Genomic DNA, 11,526 nt, shown 5'->3' with positions numbered 1-11,526 from the left:
GGAAATTGAGTATTTATAAAGCAAGAGGGTTCTACTTTGAGATAAGAATTGCCTGAAGAATCAGACCTGCTTCTTTCTTCCGTTTGCTCAGTACCCCTCTGCACTGCAGCGTGGGATAACACCTTGATTCAGTTCTAATACCAGCTGTGCCCTAAACTCGGCTGCTTCCTATCAGTTCTCCTTGGCTGAACAGCAATCTTCCTGATGGCAGAACCATTGTTCCTGGCCTGAGACCACTATCTAAAAAGCCAGATCACCTAACTCTATCCTTTGGCAAGACCCTTCCTGTTAGTCTTGCAGGACAACATCCCTGTAAACACAAAGGTGAGTTCCCACAGGCAGCAGTACACAGCAGCCCCAAATCCTGTCAGTAGAGATACCAGGAGGCAGTGGATGATAGGACGTAGAGAAATCCCACAGCCCCCTGCAGCCCAACAAGGCTTCCCTGCTCTCAAGGAAGTAATTTTGCTCATTCCCAAAGCCATTGCTGAGATGTGTTGTGATGAGGTGCATTGAAATCTGGTAGAAGACCCTGTAAACATAAGCATCAAATATTAGTTTATGTGTATGATTCTAACTTACGTAGATGTTCAATTGCAGTTGAATAATATGGCCAACCATAAACTTTACTTCTGCATCAGAGCACGGCATACAACCCACAAATTCTGCACAGCAATTACTAAGTATCTAACAAACTTAATTGAGTAAAGAAGTATGAAGTAATTTACTAAATGTCTGATGAAAAAAGAAATTAAAAAAAAAAAAAAAAATTAGGAGCTGTCCTGGTAAAAATTCCAGTGGCTTTGCTTCCTTCAGAGATACAGATAAAGGTTTTTAGGGTAATAGGGCAGACACTTGAAGAAACGGCAGCGCTGGCTATGCATATAGGCTGGAGAATGAGATGCTGGAGAGCAGCCTCACAGAAAGATGTCAAAAGGTCTTTGCTGACAGCAAATTGAACATGAGTTAACAGTATGTCCAGGCAACCAGGAGGGACAACTGTACCCTGGGGCACATTACACACAGCAGGTCAAGGGAGGTGATAGTCCCACTCCACACAACACTGGTGCAACCTCACCTTAACTATTGTGTGCAGTTTTGGGCACCACAGTACTAACAGGACATAAAACTATTAGAGCATCTCCAAAGGAAGCCTATAAAAATAATGAGGAGTCTAGAGGCAAAGACATGTGGATCATCTCATGTCCCTTGGTTTGTTCAGCCCAGAACAGAAGAGGCTGAGGAAAACTCTCATGGAAACCTACAGCTTCCTCATGAGGGGGGAATGGGAGTGCAGATGCTGATTTCTGTGGTGATCAGTGATAGAACCGAAGTGAATGGTGTGGAGTAGAACAGGAGAAGGTCAGGCTGAATATCAGGAAAAGGTTCTTCACTGAGAGGGTGACTGGGCACTGGAACAGGCTCCCTCAGGATGTGCTCATGGCACCAAGCTTGTAGGAGTTCAAGCATTTGGACAGTGCTCTCAGACATGGGCTCTGATTTTTGGGTGGTCCTGTATCAACTCAGAATATTCTATGGTTCTAAGTACACGTTGTCTCCCATGGTATCCAGATACTGCCAGAAACAGAACCTAAACTTGGTGATGAAAGAGATTTGTCATTTATTTAACCACTCATTTTAATTCTTAGTCATGCCTTATGTACTTTTTCAGTCTTAGGGGTGAATCTCATATTCAAATTTACAGTTTCTAACAAGTATTGATACTTTAAAATTCATGGGCCATTATTAGAAGTACAGGACAGACGGCCCTGTTGCACATGTGTTATCCACTGAGGGAGCTGGCACTTTATTCCATGCCACACCTGTGCATAAATTTAAAGGTTTGAATAAACCGTATATTTTCCTCTCTGGCACTGTATTTCCTGTATGATTCACACATGTGATAGGCCAGGCTATCATTGCAGACTACTGCCTCTTTTACTATGGAGGGGAGTAAATTTTGCATGTCTTGCAGAGGTGTGAAGGCTTAAGGTCTCACTATACATACTGGATGTCCAGTAGGAGAAGTCTTCCACGTTCAGTACCAAGCAAGTGGAATTTGAATCCATGATAGGATAAAAGCCCTCTGAAAAGGGAACAGATGGCCCTCATGAGACCAATGAGTCGGTATGTTGATGCCCAGTTCTACAGTAAGCAGCCCAGACCTCTGTACACTGAGAATCCAAAGAGTTCCTGTCCAGCATAAAGCTCACCATGAGCGTGGCAATTGATGCAACCTTGTCCTGTTTGAGATGGCATTTTTCTTCCAAGATCTTTTGCATTTTTTAATTCCTGTGTCAAGTGTGCCCCAGCCAAGACTGACTACAGACAAACAGGGAAAATGAGCAGGATCAGGGCCTGTCAGCCACACACTGCTGTTCTGGGCTGATAAATGCCTCAAAGCCTGCAGTTAACAAGGGACAGCTACAGGAAGTTTGATACAAGTAAGATCAGAAAATTTCAGAAATCTTAACTGCTGCAGAAAACAGTTCTTTCTGAGTCTGCTTTACCTTTCTCTACCTATGCTAAGTAAACACAACACTTGTACTTTCAGCACCATGTTGCACAGGCTGGTGGTGGCACCTGGAGCATCAAGCCCATCCCTGCTCTGTGCCACAGCCCGTGGGCATCTCCTCTTTCCCTTCCTTCTTTGGAGCTCTGTGTAAACAAAAGGATGGGACAGTAGACAATGAAAAGCAAGGAGGGAAGGCCTTGTTCCTTTGCTCTAAAGCAATGGACTGGACAAAAGTCCCATTACACAGGAAAGCAGGTCAGCACGTAGCAGACATGAGGAACTGAACTACCAGGGTGTGCACAAATGCCCCTGCAAAATGCTATAATAGATTTGGACATTAAGCTACATCTGAGGGCCAGAGAGGTACTAAGACAAGGTGGAAAAATCAATAGCATAAATAAATAAATGTGTGTATATATATATATATATATATATATATATATATAAAATGTAAATGAGCTTAAGAGATCAAAGGGCTTGGCTCTATGTGTATATTATATGTAACGACTGGAATGTTTTATACACAGCCAGCATTTTTTCCTGGCAAATAATTATGAAGGATTCGAGATGCTTAATACGGCTTCCAAGTCATATCAGGCAGTAGCCTGAACTGTGCAGCAAGCACCATCAAACTTGCATTTCCCGTTCCTAAATGTTTTGAGGCTCTTGGGAGGTTTAACTGCTGAACTTTAAGATACTGATCATAGTAACAGCAGCAGCATAGAACAAAGGGAAGGGAAGTGCAAGTGAAGCAGAAGCTTAAACCAAAGCAGTAAACTACATGTTATTGACCTCTTTTTATTAAGAATGCTTGAGAAGGACATTATAATGGATTCAAAACATTGGGGGGGGGACAGAAAGAAGAGACAACACTTAAAAGAAATGATCCATGGAGAGAAAATCTCTAATAATTTATTGACCTTCAGTTTCACATTGTGAAAAAAAAAATGCAAGTTTTACAAAACCTTAAAATGTAGTAGCAAACAAAAAGACACACCATAGACATTTTTCTTTTTCATTTGTACAGTTTCCTTTTAGTATATGAACCACACCTCTTCAACAGCCAGGAAAGAGAATATTATTCTGCTCGAATCACTCTTATTCAGACAGGTGTCAGACCTAGAAAAAAGGGGCTGCACATTTATACCATGAGAGGAAGGCTGTTCTTTGTTAAATGTTTCTACAGCAACCAGCCCGCAGAATAAGAGGAACCTTCTCGTCTTTTGCCAAGGGTTTTGTGTGCACTCTGCTGTGAACCGCCTTCACTTCAAAGCACAGGCTGTGCACAGGACTGGAATGGCCAAGCATGCCACCGGGATTCCCACAAAAGCTTCAAGAGCCCAGTGCCTTCCCTCCAGAGCCTGAAGCCCAGCCCAACTCCCGCTTCCTCCAGCCTACCCACAGGAGTTAATACAAAGGGCAGGAAAGCAGACCTTGGAAACAGCTGCAGAAGCTTATCCTACTTTTGGAAGCCACATAGTGCCACAGAGCAGATTTGTGCCGTAAGCTGAGCAGCAAGGTGCAGAGAGGCTTCGCACCTGAACTCTCATCAGTTTGACAGGGAAAACAAACCTGGGATGCCCTGATTCAAGGGAGGGGCCCTGGATCCTCACCTCCCCATGCCTTGCACTACCAGTAGCACCTGGCAGAGGACATGCAAAACACAGGTGTCCAACATGAGAGCTTGTTTGGTGCCCACAACCCCTGAGATGCACAGCACCAGAGGCTCAAGCCGGCAGCAGGGCATCCTGTGCAAGCAAAGGGATGCAGAGAGGAGATGTATCCTACCTAAGATGTTTTTCTATTGCTCAAAGCCACCTAGTAGAAAGGAGCTGATGTGGGCAGGGGGAATGCTGTGGGTTTAAACACTTTGTTAATCTATCATTTCAATAAATCAGTTAAACTAGAATAACTGCAACTGTTTGCACCTAGCTGGGCCTCACCCTTAAAATAAGCTGCTAATGCCTTTGCTAATCAATGTTGTCTGAGTATTCACAGAACTCCAAGTATTCTATTTCTGAAATGTAAAGGTCTACTCCAAACAGCAAGTCTAACATAAGGCAGCACAGAGAAACTTCCAGTGACCAGTGTAAATACTTTCAGATGACACAGCTTTCACAACTACAGCTACACCACTGTCACACAGAAAGGCAAGCATCACCAATGTGACTATTTTTGTTTTGCATGCACGCATGCAGCTTGAGTTTACTTATACTGCAGCACACACCAACCATGTTACTGAATGTGCCAGTCAAATTGGGCTCCAAAAACATTTAGGGAAAAACACAATACTATACATGCTTTGTAATAGAATCTTTGCAAAGAAAGCACCTGTGAAAAATAAGCTTCTGAAATCCAGAAAGAAAAGAGTAGCTTCGTATCTGTCTCAAGACCAGACGGATAAGAAACAAATTTCTTTAAAAAAAATTAAAAGACTGGGTTCTCAGGTCTGTATCAGACACTCTGAGCAACCAAGTGTTTATATACATACCTGGCAATGGAAGAGAAAAGGCAGAACAGTCTGAGGGTTATTTTTAGGACTAGGAGCTTTGAAATTAGTTTTCTATCCCCATGAGAATTTGCTAGAGCACTTGGGTCTTTGATTCTTGCCCACTCAGATGATCATCTGAAATCCAGATGGATGAGGCAATCCGGTCAGTGCAAAATTGCTGCTCTTGCATTTAAGACTTCATCTCTAACATATCTTGAGGTTTTTTGCTTTTATTCCTGAATCAGCCGCATTCCATTCACTGGGGTCAATGTGGCTGAATTGTAGGTATCCCCTTCTCCAATCCAATAAATAAATAAATAACTTTGGACAATGACTTCATCTGGGCTTGGTATCCAGAAGCTATTCCACAGTATTTGCATTGCAATCAGGGAGCTGCACAAAGAGAGAGCTGCACATGGTTTTGGCTATTTCCAGATAAGAAATTGAAAGGCATGACCAGCAAATGAAATGTAGCAAGGACACCATCTACAAGATGCACCACACGCAACCTGGGAAGTTGGTGGCCTGAGAAAGTGACTTCCATGGCTTCTTCCTTTAGTAAGTGTGTAATTTAAGATTTTCCTCTTTTTAATCCTTCCATTTCTGACAGAGAAGCCACCCCTCCCACCGTTACCCAACAGTTTTCTTTCTTTGTGCAGCAGAGCAAGTCAGCAATCACAAAATGTGCAAAACATACAACGATTCACACAAGCCCTTACAACATGAAGACAATTGCAGGCATTGTTTCAGCATGCAAGCACAGAACAATAAATAACTGTATCTACAACAAGTAACGTAACAAGAATAGGACAGTCTGGATTACTTATAAATACAGGGAGGAAAGGGAACAAGAAGCATTTGGGGCTGCCACTTTTGCTCCCCACTGTTGCAAGAAGATTTTGCCACTGTGCTCTTCTTCCTCCAGCAGGAGATCATTCACTGCAGGGTCCAGATGCTGTAGGTACTGCCCACAGACAAGCACCTCTGGCATGCAGAGTTCTCCAGAAGCACAGCTCCTTTCATCCTGCTGCTTCTGACCCAGCCTGCTATCCTGCAGCTGGTGCTGACACTTCAAGTCATCACAAAGGGTAGTGACAACCATTTCAAATTTCTCATACAAACAGCAGAGTCCGCAAAAATTGAGAGCTGTGTGCTGCACTGCTCAGAGAAGTCTTGTCTCTTCTTTCTCTTTTGAAGGACTGATTAATATCGGCATTAATCCACAATTAATAGCGCAAGGACTAGATCATAGGTTCACTCATTTGTATTTAAGCCATGTGCTGAAGTCCAGAAGACAGTTTTTTCCTCCCATTCCTTCATCTCTAATTTAGATAATTTACAAGGTGCAGATGATTTTCTTCAAATGCAAGAGATGCTGAATTATTTTTCTTCATTAAAACCACTTATCCAGATCTGAGGTTCCAATTCTCTTCTCCAAACAGTGGAGTAAACTAAAAGCAGTGGGAAGGAAAAAAAAAAAGAGAAAGAGAAAAGGCTTAAAAGGCTTTGCAGAGACAAGGTACCATACGGTTTTTGTTAGATGTCAAAGAAAATCTAACAGCTAGGCTTACGACACAATCCAGTTGATGCACTTTCCCACCCCCTGCCACCTTACAGTTTCAACTACTGATAAATAAACCAGCCATGAACATAATTACTTAGGGCCAGATTTGCCTTCCTAGCCCTCCTCAATAAACCATTCCACTCAGCCACAGAATGGGGTCAGCTAAATTTTCAGTTATAAATCCAATCATTTGAAACCTCAAACTGGCCAAACACAGCTTAACATGATGGGCTCTGCATTTTGCATACCTTAACATTTCTCTGCTCCCCCTGCATGCCCATGGATTTCTTTTCAGTGAAGTTTGTGCAACTTCTCTCCCACAGAAGCCCAACTGAACAGTTCCTTCTGTTCCTGGGCCACAGCAAACCTGGCAGGAGTAATGCAAACGGGGAGGTGAAGGCGTTTCACCCCAATGCTTCCATTCACTATGAAGAATTCTCAATTGAATTTATTCATGGTATAGAAAAGGACATATTAATCCCCTTAAAACATCTCTGCTATTCATTAGAGCAGAAACCTGCTTCATTCCTTTTCCACACAGCAGTGCACCATGCATCAATAATTCCATCCTGGAGTCTTTTATAAAAACTGATTATTCAAAAAATTCAGCCTTTGGATCCTGAGATTGTGCTCTCTATTTTCACTTTGAAGCTGCATTAAAATGCTAACTCCCAGATCATCATCAGCGTGTTAGCAGTCATTTCTGACAGCACTGCTAGCATTTCCAGAGTCAAACCCAAATCATTACAATGCCAAAGAGCTGCAGTGAACTGAGTTGGCTTGAAGGTAGCATGTATTTCTCAAGCTGTAACATCTAAGTACAACAGGGATGGAATGGAACGCAATGGAAACGCAGTAGCTCACATAACGGCCCAAAGAACTGTGCCTTTTTTTGCAACTGTGGGCTTCAAACAGGCTATCTTCATTACATCCAAAAAGCTTCTGCTCTTTGTGTTGATTAGTGTTTTCTAGACATTCCTCGGGGCAGCATGTCATTCTTCCCATTGAAGAACACACAAATTAGCTCTGAAGCCAAAACAATTTTCCCCGTTACAGGAATGAACTTTAAAAAAAAAAAAAAAAAAGTATATAAATGATTCAAAATCAGAGAGAAAAATATATATATATTTCTAACCTACTCAAAAGCCCCAAGTTGGAGAAAAGGGACAAAGCAGCCTGAAGTCTTCCTAGAAGCTGTCAGGCTGGGGCCACACAGCGCCATGAAAACAGAGGGTAATCAGAAGTAATTTCCTTTTTGTCCCTCCCACCCACTGACAAAGCAGCAGGAGTCAGTGGGAAAAAAAACGCACTTGCTGGATGAGCACACAAAAATCAGAGAGACTTTCAGTCTGTGGCTGTGTTCATCCAGTTATCTTGTGTGTCAGTGCAGCTAAAGTAATGCCTTTAACAAGACACAGCAAAGCAAATGAAAGCTTTTGCACCTCTATATTCTGAGGATGACCTTTCAAAATAAAACATGCTGTCTCAGCCGCTGCAAACGTTAAAACAATTAAGTCAGTCTCAGGAGAATAAGTCAATATTTTTCTTGGCACAAACCTCAGTCCGGGCATTCAATACTACTGTTCTGGTAACAGTGAGAAGCACTGAAAGTGAGTAATAATAGAAATTGACCGAAGATATAAAGATGTTTCACCAGTGAGGGGGAAAGCCATGTCGCAGAAACGAAGCTTCCCTCCTGCTCTCCAGCAGGGTCCCCAACAGCAGGACCCTGGGAGTCTTCAAACACAACGTTCTTTCTGGAGAACCTACCTTAGTCTGGACTTCTGGGGAACTAAGTCGCAAATGCAAAGCTCATATCATTACTTCAGCTCCATTTATTTCCCTGGTTCCTTCCAGCCTTCCTGCCTTCATGGTTACATTACACACACAGTTCAAATCCAAAAAAGAAGTTGGCACTCCTGGGGCACGGATTATTTAGGATTAAGCAAACCACTATGTTCCTTCAGCTGGCTAACGGTGATTCTATCCTGATGTCTCAGGGGGAGAAAGAGCAACACAGCACTAACGGGAGTCTGCCAGATCTGTTGCAAAACAGACAGAGTGACAGTTCTGGAAAACGTCAGCAACTTGCTTTATGTGATGTAACTCTTGGAAAGATAAAAACTAGGAAAAGCTAGAAATGGTTGAAACATGTAGTAGTCTAGAACAACAACAACAACAAAAAAAACAGTTTGGGAAAATATTGGCAGTGATTTCATTTTTTAATGAATGTTTTCTCCCCTCCTTTTAAAAACTGGAAGGTCACAACATCCCAACAGGGAGGCCAAACTGAGACTTGCTTGGGAGAAGATACAATGCTGAAGTTGCATCTGTAAGAGCTTGACCCATTATGTGTAATTACATTGCTTTGGAACAGTAAGTGCTATATACAGGCAATTATTTCAGCCAGCAATATTAATTATATGTCTTCCTGACACTCTATGCAGACCAACATATATATCCGTAACTATTTAGAAAAAAAATCTGTATTTCAAAGTGTATTAATGGGAGAAATTCAACCTTAGTCCAGGTAGGTGCAGCCTTGCTGTCTAGGTGAGACAGCAAATTTCATGTGAAGTCCTTGTAAAACACTTCTCACAGACATAAGACATCAAGTTTCCCAAAAGAGGAAAGCATGCAGCCTACACTCAGAAGTGCAAGTGAACTCACTATCATGCTTCAGATCAGAATTTACAGCCCCTACTACTGGATGTACACAGTGACCAATACAGTCAGGAGAACAGCTCTGGTCCCTCATCTAGCATGCATTTAGCATATAAAAGCAGAGCAGGGTTCAGTTTCAAAAATATCATCTGCATTGCCCCACAAGGACAGGGCCCAGAAAAATAATATTTTCCAACATCTAAATCACGCAGCAAGAAGTCCTGTGAGGAGAACTGTATGCAGGGAACATAGCAAACCACCTGAAGCATCTTTTTTGTCACAGGTTGGTTTCTGGCCAGCCGCACGTACCTTATCACTCCAGTTGCACCACTGGACTGCACATACTTACCCCCTCAGAGCAAAGATTGGAAGCTGTGTGAAAAGCATTATTATGGTGGAACCTCAAAAGGTTCTGTTTCTTACCTGATAATTTCCAGTTGCAACACACACACAATTATGAGGGGAGGTGCTTCCACGTGCTGACGAACGCCGTGGGAATCAGTGAGTAGGGCACGGTCGTTATGCTGTTCCATACGTCCAAAGTGGGATCGTAGCAGTCCAGCGTTTTGCATCTCTGAATGCCAAAGTAGCCTCCAACAACATACAGCTTGTTTCCTGATGCCACTGCATGGCAGCTCATCCGCTTGGCTGTCACATCTCCCACTTTAGTCCACTGATATGTCTCACTGTTGAATTTGTAAGCAGAGCACGCAGAGAATTCCGTATCTCCACCCATAATAAAAATCTGGTTACCCAGGACAGCTGCAGCAGTGTAGCGCCAGGGCTGAGGGCAGGTGGCCGGTACCGTCCATCTGTTCTCACACTGATCGTAGCACTGAACTTTGGGCAGCTTGTCGTGACTGACGCTGGTCCCTCCGAAAGCAAACAGCTTCAGCTTAGCGCTGACCACAGCCGCATTGCTTACTCCCTCTCGCAGCGGGGCAACCATGGTCCATTTGTTGGTCACAGGATCGTACTGCTCTACTTGCTTTAAGGATACTGAAGGGGAAGCCGGAAGGCATCCAGTTGCTGCAGTGTGTCCTCCTACCACATACAGACAGTGCTTCAGCTCAGCAGAGCCATGGCCAAAACGAGCCACCAGCATGGGAGCAGCCTTTGACCACTCCTCATGAAGGGTGTCATACACCCACACATCCTTGGAGACTCCGTTTTCTGACCCTCGTCCCCCAGTGATATACACTTTGCAGCCTATGGCACAAGCACTGAACTCTTTCCGCGGACTCGGTATGTCAGCCTTCGGAATGATCTCCTTTGCCTTTTGGTCCACCAGGTACAGCTTGTCACACATGAAAGTCTGGCCCCCTAGAAGAAAAAGCGAATGGCCAGTTTTGCGGGGTCTGGCACACAAACTAGTGACCACTCCATCATTCTGTAGGATTTTTAACTTGCATCGTATCGATTCTTCTACTATCTCTTTGCTTTTCCTTTGCTTGGTGATAAGTTCTTCCATTGCCACGTTCTCCATCAGGTATATGGCTGGCAAGAGGGCTAGCCTCACTGTCTGAAGTAGCTCGGGCAGGTAACAGTGACGCTTACTCAGGTCATAGTTGACCCAGTTCATAGCTGATTCATACACGAGCCTTTCATCTTCGGTTTCTAATTCTTCACTGGAAAGGAGCTGCACTACCATGTCTTTTGGCAGTTGCAGGAAGTCTTCACTTTTACTGATACTCTGGAAGTTGCTAAGGCACATCCTCCAAGAGAGCTCGTAAAGCTTGGTGCACTGGTGAGCATCTGACAGCAGCAGCATGCCAAGACAGTTGGTAGGATGAAGGTTTTTCTCCAGAAACTCTGCACAAGCATCCCTGATGTCCTGGAACTCCAGCATGTCACCAGCCTCCAGCAGCGATTCTGCATTCTCCTCATTAATGATAACCCTGGAGGAATACGCATAGTCCAGAAGCAGCTCCAAGACTTCTGGGTGAATGGAATTATGGAAGTTGACTTCGCTGTCCTGGCTCTCTTTCAGTCCTCCACTGAACATTGCTTCAAAATAGCGGCTGCAGGCAGCCAGGACAGCTCTGTGGCAGGGGAATGACCTGTTCCCAGCATGGAGAAGAACATCTGTAAAGAGACGCTGCTGACGCAGAAGGTTCAGGTGAGTCAGGACACTATCAGCATAGGATGACTTGTGGAATAAGTATATGTTTATGGAGCCAGTACTGGCCCTAGATTTGCGATTTTCATGCATGCTGACTGACATTTTCTTCCACACCTACAAATAAAAAAAAAAAAAAAAAAAAAAAAAAAGAGATTAATAGGAGTTTAATT

At 43.5% G+C, this 11,526-nt stretch overlaps 1 protein-coding gene across 1 annotated transcript; it reads right to left on the bottom strand.

Annotated features, from left to right (window-relative positions):
* Positions 1 to 3,398: 3,398 nt before the first annotated feature.
* Positions 3,399 to 11,460, bottom strand: ENC1 (ectodermal-neural cortex 1). The gene is made up of 2 exons (XM_042815268.1): positions 9,658 to 11,460; positions 3,399 to 6,457 (listed from the first exon to the last, which is right to left on the bottom strand). Exon 1 carries the CDS (start codon positions 11,456 to 11,458, stop codon positions 9,689 to 9,691), a length of 1,770 nt encoding a protein of 589 aa, XP_042671202.1. The 5' UTR covers positions 11,459 to 11,460; the 3' UTR covers positions 3,399 to 6,457; positions 9,658 to 9,688.
* Between the last annotated feature and the right edge of the window lie 66 nt (positions 11,461 to 11,526).

Source organism: Centrocercus urophasianus, unplaced genomic scaffold (genome assembly GCF_019232065.1).
Source record: "Centrocercus urophasianus isolate 14NV4802_14NV808 unplaced genomic scaffold, USGS_Curo_1.0 seq_1459, whole genome shotgun sequence".
In the NCBI taxonomy this organism is placed as follows: domain Eukaryota; kingdom Metazoa; phylum Chordata; class Aves; order Galliformes; family Phasianidae; genus Centrocercus; species Centrocercus urophasianus.
This window is presented reverse-complemented; position numbering and strand designations above follow the sequence as displayed.